Source organism: Ptychodera flava, chromosome 3 (genome assembly GCF_041260155.1).
Source record: "Ptychodera flava strain L36383 chromosome 3, AS_Pfla_20210202, whole genome shotgun sequence".
Classification (NCBI taxonomy): Eukaryota; Metazoa; Hemichordata; class Enteropneusta; family Ptychoderidae; genus Ptychodera; species Ptychodera flava.
Genome location: NC_091930.1, coordinates 50,357,562 through 50,379,166, shown reverse-complemented (window position 1 = coordinate 50,379,166; position 21,605 = coordinate 50,357,562). Strand labels below are relative to the sequence as shown.

Genomic DNA, 21,605 nt, shown 5'->3' with positions numbered 1-21,605 from the left:
CGCTGTTTTGGCTCGGCATGTTGTCGGGGCTTGAAAATTTACACCACACACATCAGGGGTGGGACCCACCCGAAAATTTATGCTTTGTTCTGAACTGTTCCACAATTTTGGGGAAATCTGGCGTCAGATCAAGCTGATGGGTCTCAAAATGAAATACAACGTTCTCTTTTACCATTATACAGGCTTTCTCATTTTAAATTATTAAATTTAACAGCTTTTTGAGCAGAATATTAGACAGAATATTGGATCACCATTGTGCGCTAGGGGAGCTTCAGACATTTGCATAAACTGATCACGTAGACTGTTGTCGTTTTGAGTTCCAAGCATTTATCCGAATTTTGGAGGCTTCGCCGATGTTATACGCTTTTCTGGTTCAATAAGTGATTCCGTACCGCTGGCAGGTGAGGTTTTCTCAGTTTTTGTCGAAGGTTATCGAGTTTGAGAACGTCCCTGCAGTAGTGGCCAAAATGGAGGCCATGTTTGAGGTTATTTTCCAAGATGGAACAGTCCTGCCGTCTTTTGAAGCGTTCCAGTTCACACCACTTTGGCTACAGGGGACACAAAGACACGTCGGTTATCAACCAAATGTCGGGAACGATAATTGATCCAATCCCTACTTCAAATCTGAAATAGGCGCGGTTGGTAGAAAGCCCCGATAAACCCGTGCCTGATCCTTGTGCTGTCCGACATTTGTAATCGATGCCCTGCGTTTGGACGCCATTTTGTTCAAGGGTGCCATGCCATGACATATATGCATTGGTGTTTGTTGCTGTAAGCGAACGTGTGTAGGGACTTCCACGGCGACGATGCTATGGCCCTTTCTATAAAGCGAGCAGTGGAATGGCCAGTGTTCGATGGAATAGCAAAGGCTAGGCGTGTCCTTTATCCGGTCAGCACATGAAATGTGAGAGTTGCAGTGCAGTACTGAATCTGCCCAGACCGCCGTGATGTTCAAATTACAGCGACCGAAATCCGACCGCCTCCGATGATCGACATCGATCAGCCACGACTGCCGTGCACTGTTTTTTTGCGGGGACTTTGCCGACGAAAGAAAGTACACCTCGGCTATGTTTGCTGTGCTATCTGCAGCCTTGCTTCGACTGCATGTATATTAATGGAGGTACAGCTCCACGCTATGGTCAGTGTCACAAAGGCACGATACGATAGTTTATGCCTTTGAGCCTACACAGTTTTCAGGGAATCAGGAAAATTATGGGGTGTCCTCAGCTTAAGGAACATAGTAATTTTCATAATCAACAGAGCTACATAGTAATTGGAGCACCAAAATCATGAAAATATAATTTATACTAAAGTGAAACCTGTCTAAACTGAACTCTGTCTAAACTGGAAACCTGTCTAAACTGAACCCTTTTCCAAGGTCCGTTCCTATACACACACTATTGCCTGAAAACATGGGTTTATGTGCCCGAGAGCAGGAGACAATTTGCCTGACCCCAGGAGGGCAAATTGTCTCCTGCTGGGAGGGCACATAAAGCCATGTATTCAGGCAATAATATTTTTATTACATTCCTCTTCACAGTTAATACTATATGACATTTAGTTACATGCAGGGCATTTTCAAACAATTTCACCATTATCTCACAGCATCAAACAGATTTAATGAAAATAGCAGTGTGTGCATGGGTATTTTACATCTAATGTTTAGCGTCTACTTTGATGTCGATGACATCATGCATGATAAAATTAAATATAAAAAATTCTAAATATCAAGATACATGCATTACATTTGTGAAACAATTGTGATCACAGGGATGCTGCTATAAAAATTGGAAAAATACTCCAGACTCATTTCATGAATTCAGTGTAAGAAATCTTCCACAGAGATTGCACAGAGTCAGATATTCTGACCATTATATGCAGATTTTTACCAAATCACTGCAATTACATTTGGCCACTGACTGTGTAAGAGGGGTGGCTTTTCTAATTTCTTTAATATATATGTAAAATGTTATGGGATGCCCCAATGTGACCACTTACTGCTCTATAACGGTGACCACTAGACAGGTTTGACTGTATGTAAAAGTTGCTATGGTCAACGAGAACATTCTTGATTTCGTGGTGCCTTAAGGTAGTATGTTTCTCGAAAGTGAAGGCCATAAACTTTTGCTCAAACTTTCTTGAAGGAAAAGTTCACCCATTCTCATTGAAAAATAAAGAACAAAAAATCAACAGCCACCGTGTACCGAGTACCAGAGAAACAAACAACCTGAAATTTACTGGGCGCCATTGCTATGTTAACTCTTGGAAAAAAAAAAAGTTAAAAAATTAAAAAAAATAAAGTTAAGATTTTTACAAAGGTGAGATAGTGACAGTTTTATTTACTCCAAACGATCCAAAATGACGCCAAACAAGTGGGTGATGAGAAAAGTGCTGTAAAAGCTTTGGAGTCCAAATGTTCTGTCACTGAAGCACATACTACCTTTAATTGACACACCAAGGGTACATGCACACCACATGTTTGAGTTATTATGATGCTGCTACATCCGTCATCCTCTTCTCAGGTAAATGTTGCTGTACAGTCCAATTGCCTGAATAATCAGCAAATTTGTAGGAAATATATGGATGGAGGCATAGAGGTTTGAATAAAATACCTTTGCTTGAAGCTACATGTATGCAGTGTTCTCCCTAAGATTTACTGGTAGAGTGACAACCGATTTGCATATAACAACAAATTTATTGTTAGGCTAACGATTTTCTATTGTTTTCCAAAAATTAAAGAGTGGCCACCATTTTATAATTGCTCTTGGGAGAGTACTGCTATACTATGAAAGTTTTACTACCATACATTCAGGAGGTTCAATGGGGAATTTTCCTATAGACAACCACTTGCCTGCAAGATTGCGGGTAATGACAGCAAGTTGACAATACCATAGACTTGCAAAAGTTGGATCTGGTACTTCAGCCATGGAGAGTGGATAGAGAAGCTCCACTGTGTACAATTGAACTACATGTAGCTAAAGCAGAATCAACTCATCTTGTTACGATAGTGTGATGTTCATTCTTTTGTTCATTTCTGTTCATCAAGTATTCATTTATGTTTTTGCAGGTGTAGTTTGCCTGAAGCCGGTTTTTCGAGTCCAATGGAACCGGGGAGCAGTGACAACAATCAGCCAGTGTGGCCGCCCCATGCCAGCATAGTAACACCTCTGCACGGCGCTGGTGATGCCTCTAACATTGAACCAGTGTCCAGCTCTGAAGCTGCCATGCAGGTAGGTACATGAAGTGCGCCCTCTTACTGGTATGTATTACAGCCTTAGCAAGGACTGTGTAGGTAACCATTTGTCCGATCAACGATACATAGTCCATTGTTTAGGCTATAATGTTTCATTATGTACCTAGCTCTCATACATAGTTTTCAAATTTTTTTTGCAAAAAAGTACAAATGATTTTCATTATCGAAAATAGTGAAAATCTTTCATATACCAAGAGCTTTAAATGAGCCCCCACAAGTGGTAGATAAGAAAAATATTGAAAAAAAAATGGAAGCCAGGGCATCTGCCCCAAGGCACATTCTAGTCTGAGAACAGTACATGTTATAAATTGTGAAAACACTCCATGCTTTATTCATGTATTTAGGGGAAGGAGAGGTCCTATATCTTGATTGCCGTATGACATGCTCAGAATGTTTCACTTAAGGGGAGAGGCCACCTAATTACCAACCAGCCTTTGAAAAGTTGAAGATTATTTTTATAACATTTATGATGAAAAGATGAGAAATGTACCGTTAATTTCTCATAGAAATTAATGTTTAACTAACTGTTGTGTGTGATGCCATTTTCGTGGTATAGAGGCGCCACCTATCGAAATTCCTCAGAAAGTATACCACTTCAGCTACAGGTATACCAAGAGATTTTGACCAGCTCATAAGGTATATGCACAAGTGATTGCGAATAAATATATGTCATGAAGTGGTCAGAATGGTTTCCCCATTGCTTAGGGGCTCTTTGCTAATAGATAATAACAGAATATTGAAATTATTGTGTGAACGTCAAACATGGAATTTTTTGCTTGAGTTGAGAGCCTTCGTGTGTTCTAACCATGCTATATATTTGTGAATATTCCAAGGCCATATATATCCAATCACAACAATCAGATCACTACACCAGCATGATATAATTCTCCTTTGTCACTCGAATATGAAAATACACAAAACTTTGTACTGCCTTGTATTATTGGTCTAACGCCATTGCTATGTTGGTACCTAAGCTGTGCATGTGTATTTGTTGATTGATTCAGGACTAGACCATGTGACACTGAGCAGGGGAGTCATGAACCAAAGACACCTCATATTTTGATGGCAGATTTTCTTCAAAATGTAGTGTACCTATTCTTTTCCACTGCAGAGATACCTTTACTTTATCCACTTGCCAGGCAACAAGGCTTTAAAGCCACATTTGTTTCACAAAATGCATTATCAAATTGTACTGCAATCAGCTTTACTTCAACAAGCTTGATACACATGTAACTATTTCTGTTTGATAAGTCAAATTTATGACAAACTGTTCTTATCACCTTCATTTATTGACAGGCAAGTGGCTACAGTCCCAATATTGTCCATGACGGCAGTGGTCCTGAACCCAGCGGTCAAGCGTACGACCACTCTGAGGCCATAGCAGCTGTGGTCGATGACACTCCGTCCGGCAGTGGCCTGCCAGAGTCCACTGTCACGGAGTATGAGGGTGGTATGACTGCGGAAGCAGAAGGCGTTGGCATCGGACCGAACGAGGACAACGAAGCCACTGGTCAGGAACCTGGTAGGTGTATACTGGGTGTAGTCCACACTGAAGTGTATTGATGGATGTACTGAAGATTATCAATGTTCTACATGTATGCATGTACATGTAGCAATGCTGTACTGTGTAGTAGTCCTGAGATATCCTTGGTCAAAGTTTACCATGTCAATGGCCTTAAACATCTATGAAAAACATTGTATGGCAGTGCATAACACATAAAAGTATGCATAGAGCATGCTGTACTTTGTTGTAATACCAGATATTCTTTGTCAAAATTTACCATGGTACCGGCCTTAAAGGGACAAAGTCGCCCATTTTTCATGAATTTTGTTTGATGCAAGATATTACTTACATTGTTTGACATGTTGAAAGATACTGAATGAATGGGTGACCATGCATATTCAACCCTAGGTTTAGACCGATACATGAAACCATCTCGAAAAAGAATTAATGGTTATGACCATTAATTCATTTTTGTGATGGTTTCATTTAATTTGTCTAAAACAAATTTTAACAAAAAAAAACTTTATTTAACAAAACACTGATGGTTGATACATACACATACACATGTAGTAGGCTGTACTGAGTAATAGCACTGGACATCCTGAGTCAAACTTGTCGGTTGGAGAGATCACCACTTCACGGCGCCAGTTTAATGAACAAACAGATCTTTCTAATGTGACAACAATCACTTTTGCTGTAAAAGTATTTACTAACTTACCATCTTAACTCTTAGGACTTTTCACCCACAATGCATTTCAACATCCTGTAGTTTGCCCCTTTGCACAAGACAAAAGCTATCTGCAGTGACGAGAATTTTCCATGTTTTGTGTGCACAAGATCACTTATTTAACTGAAGCGAATTTCTTCTGTACGCTCAACAGCGCAATCCATATTTTAAAATTCTGACAGCATTGTTTTGATGATCATCTCTTTCTCATATCCCTCTCTGATTGATGAGAAGATCAATCCCTTTTCCAGGGAGAAGATAGCAATTTTGTAATTTTGTCAATAGATATTTTCCCAGCCATACACAATGTTTTCAAGGGAAGTAAGGGAATAAGTTGTCCTGTATTGGCAAAAGAAAGGATCCAGTAATGCAACATTACTTGTAGTGTTTTTTTTTTAATGTTCATGACAAAAGAAATTTATATCTACAATAGGTAGTAAAATGTGACCTCAGTGACCAAAACTTTACCGCTAGCTTTTCAATTTTCTTTTGAGAATTTTTAACATCGTAGATAATTTCACATTAAACTTTCAAATTATTGAAAAACAAATATAATTTATTTGGCACGCAATGTTTGAGTGTACAAATCAAGGAGAATCATGGGTAACATAACTTACTGTGCTTGGTGCAGAAGACCAAATCCATACAGAAAGAGGTCACTTTTCGTAGGTCACTTCGACAACTGGTACCAGTAAAGACACACAAGCTTGAATAGACTATGTATCTTTTCATTTGGCCACCTGTGTAGATATAGTTGTGCTTCAGAAACCAGTGGAGAGAACACTGAGAACTTCTTCAGCCCAGTACTCATCAGTTCTGCCTGTACATGTACCTCTGCGGCAAGGATGACCAGACTACAAATGTGTTTTCTGTATTTTTCATTTACAGTGAGCGGCAGCAGCGTGACTCTAATCTCTCACATCCCAGAAGACGCCGGCGATCCAACCGTCGGGCCGTCCACCACCACGGACGTAGAAATGATGGCACCCGTGACGTTCCACAGGACAGACATAGACATGGCGGTGGACGGCAACATTCCTGTGCCGGGAACCAGCTCTCAGGGTGAGTATTGTCAGACCGGTACCAGCAACACTGATGGTGCTTGGTGTTATTACATGTACGTATTGCTGCTTTGGAAAATGACTGGCTGGTCATGTAGTTTGAAGTCAGTGTCATTTACCATCAGTTTGGTGATCATTATCTTCATGTAGGGATTCATTAAAACATCTCATACATGTATGCAAGGTACATGCACTGTAAAACACTTTGTTGGCCAGCATCCTTTTTTAGTGCGTTAATTAGTTTGTCAATTTGTGAATTTAAAATGCTGCTGATTTCAACTTCTCCCTATATTTACTATGGTTAGGATGTCTTTTAGCTAAATTAAAAACTTGCTGATTGCTCTGAAAATTTGAAAATGCTAAAGAAAAACAAAGATGTTTTACAGTGTTCCTAATGTATTGAAATACATGTAGTAGATATAAATTTTGATAATATTTCTTTATTTCTTGACTTTTAAAACAAGTTCTCAGGTTTGTTGATAATTTTGTTATCAAAATGGAAGAAAACTAACTGTGTTTGATAAAAGAATCTAATGATATGTTCTTTGTAACTTATCTTGGTTACCCCCTCCCCCCCAATTCCCTGTAAACAGGTCAACAATCAACGCTGATAACAATAAATTTGGGTCATATCATTATGGTAAAAGGGTTAAGCTACCAGCAGGGTGCTTTTTAAAGTCAGCAGATCAAAGTGTTCGAATAGTGTGTCCTGTACAATTACCATTGCTTGAATAGGACTTGTTCATTGCTATAACATGTTGTTGACCGTTTCAACCCATTTCCCAGTAAACAGGTCTACACTCACCATTGATAACAATGGAGTTAGGCCAAACCATGGCTCTGAGAGGTTAGGCTTGCCCCAACTCTGTGGATTCATAAATATCAAAACAGAGTACATGAATGAATAAACAAGCAGACTGTTGCATTAGTGGTGAGGTGATCACGAAATTGAAGCAATATCTCTGTCAGGGTGTTGCATAGATCGTTGGCTGAACAAGATGGCTGGCCAGTTGTTGCTGCCAGCCAGTATTAAACTGCTGCCAAGAAAAGTCAAGTGACTGGGGTAGTCTAGTGAGAGGGTTAAAAATGACTTCTTCACAATGTTCCATACATATCTCATAGGTGTTGGCAAAGAAATGCCCATGGAGACCGATGAAGATGACGAGGACGATGATGAGGACGAAGAAGATGAGGAAGATGATGAGGATGATGAAGATGATGATGGCAGTGTTCTCCCAAGCATCAAAGCAAATGTCAAAGTGGCTTTTGATACAAAGGAACTCTGTAAGTACATTATGGTTCTATGCCTGACACGTACTCCTCACAAAACTTTCCGAGTTGAGTTGACCATTGTGTTTTTCTGTCTTTGAATGAATTTCCCCAACACTTTCCTAAACCAGTGTTTGTATTAAGTTTAGGGAAGATAGATGGCTTGGGAACCCCGATTTCATTTCTGTTGTCCTCAGATAGGATTGCATTAATACAACAGGGGAACCCCGATGAAATGTCTAGGTTACCCTGGTAAAATTTATTGGGATACCAACCTTAGCAAAAGCACTGTAAAGGTGTTGTATATGCCATTCAATTGATAGCAAATAGGTTACCAACTGTGCCTTCAGTTCTTACTTACAGGGAGTCCTGGGACTTACGTTGGAACTTTTCAGAATAATTCCATTATTTTGGTTCCACAACCTGGGATACAGTGAAACCTGTGTTAGTTGTCATCCAAACAATGTGGTCACCTCTTCATGGTGGTCACCTTGTGACAGTGCCGTAACATTTCACATGGTAAAGGCCACCTATAGAACGGCCACCTCTCTTATGTGGTCAGTGGCCACATGGAATTGCTCCTGTGTATAGTTTTCAGAATACCTGTCTCTGAATGACCTTTGTCAAAATATGCTAAAAACTAAAAGCAAGAAAGTACTGAGTTTGATTGATTTTATATCTGCATTTATATTAGAAATTAAACGCACACACCATAATTTTCAGACATTTATTATATTGAATTTTATTATCACTGTTACCTTTTCTAAATTCACAACGCTTGAGTTTCAAAATTGGTGGTGTGCTGAGTCTCAGCATACCATCACACTGAAAGTGGTGCCACACCCCTCCTCTATCAGGCAGGCCACTTTTATATAGTGGTCACTTTTTCTTGGTCCTTTGATTGACCACTGTACACAGGTTTGACTGTGCTCGTATCTAGCTCTCCTCCCTGAAATACATTCAGAATATAATCCATCAGTCGTACCAACACAACGCATTGCGTAGGATATGCACACGTCATCATGGACAAACCGATTCTAGTCTGAACTAGCACTTTGACATGACTATATGTGTAGAAACTGTATTTTATAGACTGAACAACAGAAAAATGGAATCTTTCTCAGAAGTTGAAGGAAATCTAGCTGTAACAATGCAATGCACATTAATCATAATAAAATGAGATTGATGTCAAATTTTTGAGGAAGGCTACAGTACATGTATGAATCCAGAGCCACAGCCACATACTGAACATGTATAGACTGATAGAACCGTTGCTCAAAGACGCTTCCTAAGATAATAATATCATTATGTCACACTGTGATTACTGTATTTTATGCAGTTGGTTAGATACTGTACAACAAACCAGTAACCGTTGTATTTTGTGACTTCACAGTTGGAGAAGATGGTGCTCTTCAGACGATATCAGACAAACCAGTGCTGACCAGAGCCAGGGCCAGCCTCCCTAACTTACTACAGATATTCAAAGTGGATGACGACAGAGTTGGTAAGGATATTTCAAGAAGCGTGGCTCGTACAATGAACTCTGCAGAATGTGTTCTCATGATAAACTGTGAAGTCAATGAATTGTCCATGTGGTCAACGATTGATGTCATAAAATGTGTATCGTATCCCCACATTGCATGGAGAGCATACACATAAACATGGTATAATTTCATCATCATGAGTATAAAATGGCATTGATTATGATAGAAGAAGCCTGTGATCTGAAATAATAAATTGTGAAGATTTTCCATGTGAACAGCGCCCTCACTGGTGGAGACAGTCTTGGGACCTGCAGCAATGCCTTACTTCATGGCAGAGCATGCTTTATTTTCAGCATCTCACTCATCTTTTACTGCAAAATAAACATTTCACTTTGTTTGTAGTTCCATATACAGGGACAACAAACAGAACTAGTTTAGGGCTTAAAGCGGAACTGCCCATTTGAAATCATTGAACCGTACATTGGAAATCATTGAACTCATTAAACCACACACTTAATCATTGAACTACATGTACACATTTGAAGTAATGAAATCATTGAACTGCCCATTTTAAATCATTGAATCGTACATTGGACATCATTGAACTCATTAAACTACACATTTGAATCATTGAACTACACATTTGAAATAATGAAATCAATGAACTGTATGTTTGAAATCATTGAACTCATTGAACAAGACATTTGAAATCATTGAAAGACAAGCATGTGTGTCCCATACCCTGACTCATACCCTGACTGTCAGTGCTGATGATGTGTTTGTATTATTGCCTCTTTACACAGGTGTGTTTGCCAAGAGGGCCATTCCTAAGAAAACACAGTTTGGTCCTCTGGAGGGCAAACTTGTGTCAGTAGCACCCATCGATGGCATGACATGGAAGGTGAGTTTCCCCGAGGGAAAACAGGAACTCTGTGCTCCAGAAAGAAATCCCAGACAGGTGATAGGATATGTCTGTAGCAGGTTCTGATTAGTCCCTGTGGCAGGATACAGTTTGTTCAATAACAGCTGCCACAGGGACTGTCAGTTTGGTGAGAAGTCAGAGCTTTATTCACAGACCTATCAGTATATCAGATCTGTCAGTACATGGCTTTTAAACACTATTGTGAAATTTATGACCGTTTCCTAGCCATGGCTCCAGGTCATACACATGGCTGTGACGATATTGCTGCATGCAGCTTTGACTTCTACGGCATGTTTACAGTGCTGCATAGTGATGTCTTTGCATCTGGGTCCAAAATTGCATTGTACAAAAGTCATGTTGTATGATACATGTACGTGTGCATACAGTACTTGTACATATGTATGGTGCGCATACTGGTTGATGGTGAATGCGACACAAATCAAATAGTGCCATCTCTTTTGTAAAGGCAATTCACAATCAACTTGTTTTAATCCATGTACTTTGGAATGTATATTACCGATATGTGCATGGCTTGCAGGGTCCATCTCTCTTAGACAGTCCTAGAATTTTGAAGAAGCCTGGGAAGTCCGGGGAAAAGTCCTTGTAAATGAAATTATTAAAGTCCTTGAAAATCCTTGAAAATTGATAATCCATCCACAGTTTTCAAAAATGACATGATGATCAGTTTTGATATCATGAAAATGATATGTAAAATGATATATAACAATGATATTGTCCAAATACTAGTATTATCTGTAAAATGGTATTTTGGACAAAAAATTACATGAATTTTTAAGTGACTTTGAGTTGATAGACGCTGTACTTAACGATTTTCCTATCAACTGAGATACTGTAGTACAGGAAGGTCTGTGTCTGCCAATATAGCACAATCCTATTGAGTTCTGAATCTCTGTAGATGCTGCTTAAAAGCTAATAGCATTGGGCTCTGGGACTGTGTGATGACTGTATCCAGATCTGTGTTAATAGAACACCTGCTTGTAACAATCTACCCCATAACACTGCCATTTTTGCTAAGAGAGGCCTGTACACTGAATCTATCTTAGACATTGAGCTATCGAAAAATTGAAACTCAGCAGAGATCTCTTGGATGTCATATCATCAATTTATCAAAACAAACAATGTCTACAGACGTAGCAAATTTTATGATGCCATAACACAATGCCATGAAGAGGAAAATTATAGGGTTTCACTTTTATTTGCTGGTCATGTGACTATACGATTTCGCTTAGTTGCCTATCTTCAGACCTACATGCAGTGATTGCATAGTCTGGCAGAGACCCTGCGATTTGCGTTCTTCCCTGTTGGAACACGCGTAAAAGACGCGACGTGAATCCCAGGGTCTGGACGTTCTTGCAAGCGACCGGTCGGATTTCTGCCTGATCCAGGTACTTTATAGAACTCCACACATCCATTAATAAAAACAAAAAATGACAAGTACCATAGCCAAATAAAATTAAAAATGAAAAATAAAAACATACCGCGCATATAGGTCTACCAGCTACCAGTATATATTCTCTCCGCCCAGTTAGATAGGTGTTTCTTCTGACGTCACTACCCTTATGAATATTCATATACTTGCAAAAACCAACAGTCGCTGTGTCTGGCAGCGCATGCTCACAGCTGCACAGCGTAGCCTTCGAATGCAGGCCCATTGTGGGCGCGCACAAAACAAGGCACAGCGACTGTGGAGAGTCTAGGATTGCATCTGAATTTCTAATGAATCACACATATCTCTCCAACATATTTGTACATGCTAAATGTTTATGACAAGTTCATATCACAGAGATATGGTTGTGCCTTTTCTGCGAGAAAGAGTCAGAAACTTCAAACGGAATTTGGCAATTCTTTGAAAAATCCTTGATTCACACAATCAGGTGATGTGCCGACTAATGACTGAACTACTTTATCACATCCAGAAACTTGGAAAATATTAAAAGTTATTTGTATTTGCATGTCACAGATCCAGAATGATGGTGGTGCCATGTACCTTGATGTCAGCGATGAGAATGAGAGCAACTGGATGATGTTTGTGCGTCCGGCTACTTGTCACAGCGAACAGAACCTAATAGCCTACCAGAACAATGGGCACATCTTTTTTGCCACCATACGAACTATCGACCCCAAACAAGAGATGAGAGTGTGGTATGCAGCATCGTATGCTGAGTACGTCGGTGCTGATGTGTTTGAAATAACAGCAGAGGAACTGCAAGGTATGTAACAGCTTTCCAGTACTTGTCCACATATTAGGAATTTCTGAACTGTTCAGATAGAATTCACCTTGGTGATAGATATCCTGACTCTAAAATTTTTACAATTCTGATCCACCACCTCTTGGGCTCAGTTTAAAGCTCTTCTTGGAGTAAGAAAAAATTTCACTGGCTAAGTTTTTGTAAACTTGAATATTTAACACAAGGATGGTGGCCATTTGAATTACAAATATTGGTAAATGTTAGATAATTTGCTTCTCTAGTACCAAACTGTGCTTGATGACCCCTGATTTTTGGTCTTGGTTTTGTAAGAGTATGGTTGCAAGCTTCATTGAGGAAAGTTTAATGCAAAAGTTTAATTTTCACCTTCTGCAGCATGTACTACCTTAAATATATAGGGCATTCATGAAAATTGGCGTAACTTACATGGATGGTGTGGAGCCTATGATCAGCAGAGACATGTAAATCATTGCATCGCTTTGTCTAATGTATAATTCTTTGCTCTCAATAGCGTTTAAAACTTGAACCAATATACCATTAGGAAACTTCATTTTCTGTCACATATATGTACCTGTAATCTCATTAACAAGTATGGTTTTATCCACATACCATATAAAACCAGACTAATTAGAGTGTTTGTATTTGCGTGCACTCAAAATTTTAAAAAGCAGATAAGTGATTCAAAGACATATGAACAAGAAAAGTTTACACATGCAAGTTTCATATTCAATTGTTTCCATACATAAGAGTCCATTCAAGAACAAAAAGTTCTTTTTCACTGCCATGATTTCCTATAAAATGTGACTTTTACAAAATTTGTAAAGACAGATTTGTAGGCTGAAAAAAAACATGGTGAATCCAATCCAATTCAAATGTTATGTGTTTTGTTTTTCCACATAAATCTCTAAAATTCTAGCTGTACATGGAGACTCATTAAAAAATGTAAATACTTCAGTGTAAGGGTAACTATTCAGCTAGTAACTTCCAAAGCAGCAATTTAATGCATCTCTGTTATTATCTTGTGCACATGCACTATAGAAATTTTGTAAACCAGCCAAACTTTATCCATGAACATAAAGAGAAATACCTCTAAACGTAAAAAGGACTAGATAAGCTTTTGCAGTGTTGCAGCTGGGAAGTGCCCTTGTGACAATGTCCCCAAAACGGAACCCATTGTCCCGCATTCTCGCGTACAGTAGTTGACTTCATGTTGGGTTGTAGTCTGCAAGTATAATTTGTTACCGACAATGACCTTTGCTGTACATGATTATTTTGAGGCTTATATTTACGTACTTTTTGAGCTGTGTTTGAACTAATTAAATTGGTGCTGCACTTAATATAATTGTAGCTTGCTTGTAGTCCGAATAAGCTTGGTCTAATTCATGGCATATGCAGTATACTGCATAGCATGGTCATGTCGTTTTAATTGTGTTTTGTGAAAATATTTTGTTACAAAATACTACAAACTTTCATTGACAACTGATGCTTGTTGTCGCCAAAATGTGCAAAATGTTCCCCAAATAAACTCTAGCGGGACACAATGTCACCTGGTTTAAAATTCTTGGCTGCAACACTGCTTTCGCATTCAGTTTGCCCAACCACCACATCTACTGTTCATATTTAAAAGCATTGTAATCAAATGTAACAAAATCGCAAATACATGAAATTTGAAGCATTTATTTTATCTTTGTTTTCAGAAATGCAAGACAAGGAGAACACCTGGCCTTGCTTTGAGTGCCCTAAGAGATTCAGATCATCTGAGCTGCTACAGAAACATCTGGCACCCATGATGCTTTGCACACCAGACCGAAACCCAAAGGCAAACGAGGAAGAAAGAGGCGTTATGGCACTCTCACTCAAAAGAAGGTTGCTTTGGCCAAAGTACAAAGAGCAAAGGCTCACAAGAAAGAACCCTTCTCTTGCAATATCTGTAGTAAGACCTTCCCAAGATCATACAGCTTGCAGCGCCACTTGTGATGCATTCTGGAGAGAAGAACTTCACGTGCCCCATCTGTGAAAAGAAATTTCCCACGTCTACAACAGAACGCGTCACATGCGTCGGACACGAGGAGCGCGGGGAGAGCATTGACGAAGATGGCAACATAGTTGCAAAGGAAAAGTCGGGGAGGACGTGGAGAGTGGGGAGAGCGACAGTGACCTGACCTGCACTCAGTGTGACCTTGAATTTGAAAGTGCAAGATTGCTCAATTTGCATATGTTGACTCATGCACGGGAAGAGAATGATAGCACAGAAGAAATAACAACAGTTCAGAACGGCACGTCCGTCCTAACAGGCGAAATGGTCCCAGTTTCAATTCATACCCTTGTGGAAACAGACACCCAAGTCGCTGGAAATGTGAATGATGTCATCGCTGCGAGTTCCAACATCATTGCCGATGTGGAGCGTGCTGCAGTGCTCCAGGTTGAGCAGACAGCTGGAACTACCAGCGAGGGTCTTCAAGTTCCGGTCAGCTTGCCCACTATTCCACAGCTCAGTGAAAATGACCAACAGAAATTAGATCTGAGGTGCCCTGACTGTGATGAGCTTTTCACAGATCAGAAGCTATTAGCCATTCATGCCACAGCACATGGGAAACCCAAATCTGGAAAATCTGGAATGATAAGACGATCGCTAGCGCGAGTCGCATACCGCTGTGAAACCTGCAACAAGCCTTTCCGAGAGAGGAGTAAGTATGAGCGCCACATGGAGCTCCATTCTCGAGAATCAGAGAAGCCGATCCAGTGTGAGATCTGCAACAAACGCTTCCTGAATAACTCAGCCATAGCCTGTCACATGAAAACACACAGCGGTCAGAAATACTACAGGTGTCCATTTTGCGATGAGGGCTTCGATCGCACAGATTCGCTGAAAGAGCATGTCGTGATCCATAGCGTGAATGGCATTTTCCATTGCCCGCACTGCAGTAAGACCTTCACTGAATATCCACAGGTGAGAAAGCACATCCGTGGTTTCCATTCCAGCAAGGAGTATCCATGCCCGGAATGCGAGAAAGTTTTCCCGAGACCGGACAAGCTGAAGCTACATATGCTGAGACATTCCGACAGGAAGGATTTCCTCTGTGCCAACTGTGGTAAACAGTTTAAGCGGAAAGATAAGCTGAAGGAGCATATGTTGAGAATGCACAATCCAGAAAGGGAGGCCAAACAAGCCATGAAGGCCAATCGCCCAAAGAAGCCACCCTTTAAGCCCAAGGTTCCGCCGACAGACCTCGACCAGTTCACTTTCAAGTGTCGCATCTGCCTGATTGGTTTCCGTCGACGGGGCATGCTTGTTAATCATCTAGCAAAGCGCCACCCAGAGATTCGACCGGAAACGGTGCCAGAGTTGAGTCTACCTATCGTCAAACCAAACCGAAACTACTTCTGTAATTACTGTGACAAGGTGTACAAAAGCAGCAGCAAACGCAAGATACATATCATCAAGAACCATCCAGGCGCCGAACTGCCGCCCAGTATTCGCAAAAGTAAAAGCTCGGAGGACGGCGGCTACCTTGATACACACACGGCTCCAGCAGGCACAACTACAACACACTACTTCGCCTGTGCCCACTGTCCGCGTCAGTACAGCTCTAAAGCCAAGATGATGGACCATGTTCGTAAAAAGCATATGGAGCCGATGCAAGCGGCAGCGGCTGCAGCCCAGGCAGCTGCTGCAGTTCAGGGTACATCTGTTCATATACCTAATCAGCCGACACACACACCAACTGTCGTTGCAGTTGTGGCGCAGCCAACCCTATACAGATGGCTACCTTAGCCACCCAGCATGCTTTGACTGCACCAATCACTGTGCAAGCCCAGATACCAGCACAAATTGCAGTTTCCGGACCAGCGGCTGTAGTCGCCGCCTCAGCTGCAGCACTTCAACCACAGTTGCAGCTGCAGGCCCAGCAGCAACCCACGCCAGCTGGAACGCCACAACCAGTTGCAGAAAGCGCAATTACCGCCGACCCAGCAGTGCAGAGGGTGATCTCGCAAGTGGTACAACAGCAACAGCAACAACAGCAGCAGCAGCAACAACAGCAACAACCAACGCAGGTCAGATTCATCGAACACGCTGTTGTCACTTCCCAGCAAGAGGCTGTGCAAGCAGCAGACCTCCTCACACAGGCCATGAGTGAGCTGTCGCAGACGCTGAGTGAATACCGACCCCAGCCAGCTGATTACCAGCAGATCACTCAGAGGATAACACAGCAGGCAGTGCAAACTCACCTGGTGCAGCAAGCCATCCCAGTCTCTCATTCCACAGTGGATGTCAGCCACCTCAGACAGTCGCCCACTCACTTCCAGCAACCCCAGCTGACACACCTGCAGAACGCTCCCCAGCCAATGAGTCCTATCCAACAGCAGCAGCCGCAGCAACCCCAGCCGCCGCAGCAACAGCAGCAACCGGCAGCTCCAGCGCAGCCGCAACAACCAGCCCAGCAGCAGCAGCAGCAACAACAACAGCAACAACAACAGCAGCCACAACAGCAACAACAGCAGCAGCCGCAGCAACAACAACAACAACAACAACAGCAGCAGCAGCAAGTGACCGGCCAAATACAAGTACCAGTCACTGTACAGGGCAATCAAGTGTTTGTGTCACGATCATGGCATAATTACAACTATCGGTGAAAAATCTGATATTTTTAATTTGACTCATTTTTCATAAACATTCTGCCACATCACATAATGTCACTAATAGCTGTTCACATAGTAGTTGATATATGTAGGTCGTAACAGTCCTGCACTGATTGGAAAACCATTACCACAATGTTTAAATGAGGACACATGTCACCATCGCTTGTACAAAGAGCTTAGACGTGATGTAAATCTAATCATTATCATCCTGAACAATGCCATGCTAAAAGTTAATATTCCTGCTATCTACTGTTACTTTTGTAATGATAGTTTGCTGCCCAGCAATTGGGCCTGGTGATCTGCCTTATTGTCATCAAGCAATCCATGGAATGAATGGACAGACAACAGGGAAATCATTATGATAGATATGAGATGGACAGATCCTGAAATCTAAGATATCACTCATCAGAGCGATACTAAATACACTGGGCCAATGCTGAAGAATTTTAAAAATCACTGTAATCCTAGGGAGTCAAGTTGCTTCATAAAGCTAGGTCAGACCCCTTAGGAAAATCCAATTGTTTTCATAGTGATGAATATACCCAATTCACTAATAAGATGTGCCTACATCAGCATGTACTGCAGCATTGTCAAAAATTGCTAAAAGAATTGCCTTGCCTTCGTGAGGTAAATTGCCTTCTGGCCCCTGAAAAATTGTCATTTCTCAGTGAAAGAATTTTCTGTTCTTTGAAAAGTGCCACATGTCTCATTTTTCTGCCTCAGGCAGACATGTCTACTTTTTGAAGCAACACTTTTCAGGTTCATAGGAGAGACGTAAGTGAAAGTTCATTGTTCAAATCTGTGGTATCAAACCAATGCATCTCATGATTAAGGAATATCCATATATCAATAATGAGTAAAATTCCATTTTTTTTTTGGTCGATTTGAGAAAAATTAAAAAATAGCAATGCACATGGCAAGGTGCATTTAATGTTTTTCTTTTCATATCTTAGTGTGTGTTTCTATCATTTGTAATTATGAATATTTTGTACAAATGAACTTATTTAACCTCAGTGAAACGTATTGCCTTTCAGTGACTATGTTTATTTCAGTGGTAGTACAACCAAGGTTTTCAGATGTAATGAAATTGAATTAGTGATTTGTTCAAATGCCATATTTAAGCCATAGTATCTACAGGTGTTCTAATGACCTTTGTGGAGACTTGAGTCTAAAAGAGCCCTTTGAGCGCCAAAGTCAACTTTTGTTGCTTTTACAAAATGTACTCCAGCCAAATTTTTTCAGATTTTTGCCAAAATTTTGATGAAAACTGTAACCAATGAAATGTGATGTCCGTTAGGTCCAAACTTGTCAGAAAAATTACAGAAAAGTTCACAAAAATTGGTAAAATGTTGCACTAAAATTTTGGCGGGAAAAATTACAGCACTCAATGGGTTAATTCCCAATCCCAGAGGGCAATTTGCATGTTTTTCAGTCGGCTTGGGGGTTAATTTACTTATTGGTAATAAATGTAGGCTTGTTGGCTTATCAGATCGCGAGCAGACCGAATAAGTGTAAAGTGTGTTTATCATCTCAGGGATCAGAAATGAAAAGTAGGGTCCTACTCAATATAGGAATAACTCCAGACTGGCCATTCGAACACACAAAGACATGTCTTTCACAATGCAATTCCTCATATCAAACTGCAGTGAAACCTGCCATTATGGACCACTTACCAGGAACAGCAGATCTTTCAAACCAACACATATTTTGCAGATAATTCAGACATCAAAATCCTTTACAAGGGGATAGGGTCTGATGCAGTCTCCTGGTTATCTGGTTATTTTAGGCACCTTTTTTCTGATGAATTTACCGTTAATGATTGAACAGTTAGATATACAGGCTAATATGTTTTAAAAAGTTATAAAAATCTAAATTTTGAGCTGGATCGATTGGTTTCATTTACCAAACAAGAGACTCTTCTCATGTAACAACAATCCATGGCTGCAAATATAGTTCCATTCACAGTGCGTCATGCTTGCCTGTACATTGGCAGCCGCTCTCATTCACAAACAATGATTTATTTTTTTCTGCGTTCTTTCTGGAAGCTTATAAATTGAGAAGAAAAACTTTGTTGTCGTAGATGTCGTTAAGGAGTTCTTATCGCTTTCCCTTTTTTTATTATAATTTATCTGTTATAGGGGATGTGTTTTTTTTTGAAAATATCTGTAATTATTCGAAATACCCCAGAATGGTGATATTGTACACACAATATTTTTTTTATTTAGAAAGTGTTACTTAAAGGTCGGTTATTGTAAAATTTTATGCATGGATCATTGATTTAGTGAGGAAAAGAACAAAGTCAATTGCCATGGAAACATGGCCTGAACTTGAACTCTGCCCTATGTAACTGATCATCCTGAAAATCTTCTTGAATCCTGGAAAATATTTCAGTTCGGAAGAATTCATTCGTTGTCAACCTCAAAATTTGGAGCATTTGCTCAAATGTTTAGTTAAAAAGGCAAAATGGTGGCAGGTGAAATTATTACTGTTAATGTAAGACTTTGGTACTTCTCAGTAAACACAATCTTTTTCTGATCCCAATTAGCTTTTATTTCATGCCAATGTCAGCCTTTATTGAATAGAAGCTACATTTCTTGGTGAGTGTTTGTAGATATCCATTGAATCATACTCACAATGCAGCAATGTGGTGTTGTTGCAATTTATTATCATAACACAAGTACTGGCCGGTCCTGAATCATTGAGGACACAACTTGCTATAAGCAGTTTGTGTGTTAATAATGAACATGACATTTGTGTCATTACCGTTGATTATATCAAACTTTCAGTAACCATGTGACAAAGCTACCGTTAAGTTTGTTACTGTTCCACAGTCTTGTCTTTTGTCGATCAGTATTTTTGACTTCCTCTTGCTGTCAGATGTTAAAGGTCAAAGCAGAATTGCTGTAAATAAGCATTGACACTTTCCGCTAGCACAGAAGCAGCAGAGAAGCAATGCGTGTTCACTTCTTTTTATAAACACTTTGAGACTCCATTGATGTTGTGTGTTCTTGTTGATAGTAAAAAAGCGTACAGTTACAAGGCAGTGACCATAACTCCTGTACATAGTGATGAAGTTCACCGTAACCCTTTCACCACCATGGTTTGTCCCAAATCCATTGTTTTCTATGGTAAAGTTGGACCTGTATACAGGGAACTGGGGGTGAAAGGGTAAAGGACCAGTAACGTTAACATTTGATGATTTTTCACAATTTTCATTTTTTGTGTCAACCATGAATTCTTTATCTACATGTACTGCCTAAAGTATGTTGACATACGCAGTATTCAGCTTTCCTACTCGGCCTGTACTTGTGTAAACTGTATGTTATTGTTGACAAGTGAATTCTGGTCTGGACAAGAATTCAAATTTAAACAATAAGTGTGCATTTTACACATAGCAATTCTTTGTTGATGAGCTAAATAGTGGGAATTTCAACATTGTTTGGGGGAGTAGAATAAGAACCTGCAACTGATAAAAAAGTCATCAAAAGTTAGTATTACAGGCCCTGTATCAGATGTGAGTATGCTGATGCCAATGCTAGGGGGCCTTCTTGGCTGTATTACCTCTCTGTACATGTTGGGAAGAGATAAAAGCCAAGCAATGACAGCCAAGTACAAGGAGAGATCAAATTCACCATTTGTACATCAATTGGTTAGGGCGACCCTTTTATTTGTTTTGTTTCTCATCTCCAGAGGAATACTCGGGCAGGGCGGGCGGTCGAAAAAAAAAAGTACCAAAAAAAATCTGTATTTGTTTCAGTTCAGTGTTCTGTCCATTCAGTCTCTACAATTTTTAAGTACAGAAAAATTTGTACTTGTTTCAGTTCAATGTTCTGTCCATTCAGTCACTGCAATGTCTTGTCTTTCACTTCAGTGTTCTGAACTCTCTGTCCTTTCAGTCTGAGTCGCTGCAATCTCACAATTTGATGATGGTGGTGCTGTTGCTAGGATGATCGCCTCAGAGGCGGCGCAAATACAAAAGTTCTTTTTATTTTCACGTCGGAGCTGAAATTTACGGTCGGTCGGGAGATGAGAAACACTAAAATAAATAATGTCGCCCTTAACATAGTAGCCTCTGTCTGTGTATATGTGCATGCTGAGTTGATGGGGCAGTGGGAATTCTGAATGCACACAATCAGGAAAAATTCACTTACACATACACAAGCTCACACTAGAGAAAGCATTTCTTTCTTGTGGGCATACCGGTATATCAGCATACACGATAGCACCTGTGGGTACATTGTATTTAACCAGTTGAGCGCCCAAGTCAATTTTTGTCGTCTTTGTAAAATGTACTCCAGTCAATTTTTTTCAGATTTTAGCCAAAATTTTGATGAAAAGTTGTAGCAAATGAAATGTGATGTCTGTTTGGTTAAAAATTATCAAAAAATTTACAGAAAAATTCATACAAATTGGTAAAATGTTGCACTAAAATTTTGGTGGGAAAAAATTACAGCACGCAAAGAGTTAAGGCAAAGAAGGCACAAGGGACTGTTTTTGTTTTCTACAGCACTTACTT

At 40.1% G+C, this 21,605-nt stretch overlaps 2 protein-coding genes across 2 annotated transcripts in view; both read left to right on the top strand.

The window, feature by feature from the left end:
• The window catches only part of LOC139130231 (uncharacterized), an 87,058-nt gene that overhangs the window by 158 nt on the left and 65,295 nt on the right, over nucleotides 1-21,605 (top strand). The window lies entirely within an intron of this gene.
• On the top strand, nucleotides 428-20,081 carry LOC139130229 (PR domain zinc finger protein 10-like). The gene is given in 15 exon segments (XM_070695979.1): nucleotides 428-1,138; nucleotides 3,068-3,230; nucleotides 4,550-4,775; nucleotides 6,373-6,546; nucleotides 7,668-7,829; nucleotides 9,208-9,318; nucleotides 10,102-10,199; nucleotides 12,202-12,451; nucleotides 14,146-14,226; nucleotides 14,229-14,417; nucleotides 14,420-14,473; nucleotides 14,476-14,510; nucleotides 14,512-14,574; nucleotides 14,577-16,197; nucleotides 16,200-20,081. Coding segments are annotated over 14 exon segments (4,077 nt in total). The 5' UTR covers nucleotides 428-1,138; nucleotides 3,068-3,101; the 3' UTR covers nucleotides 17,084-20,081.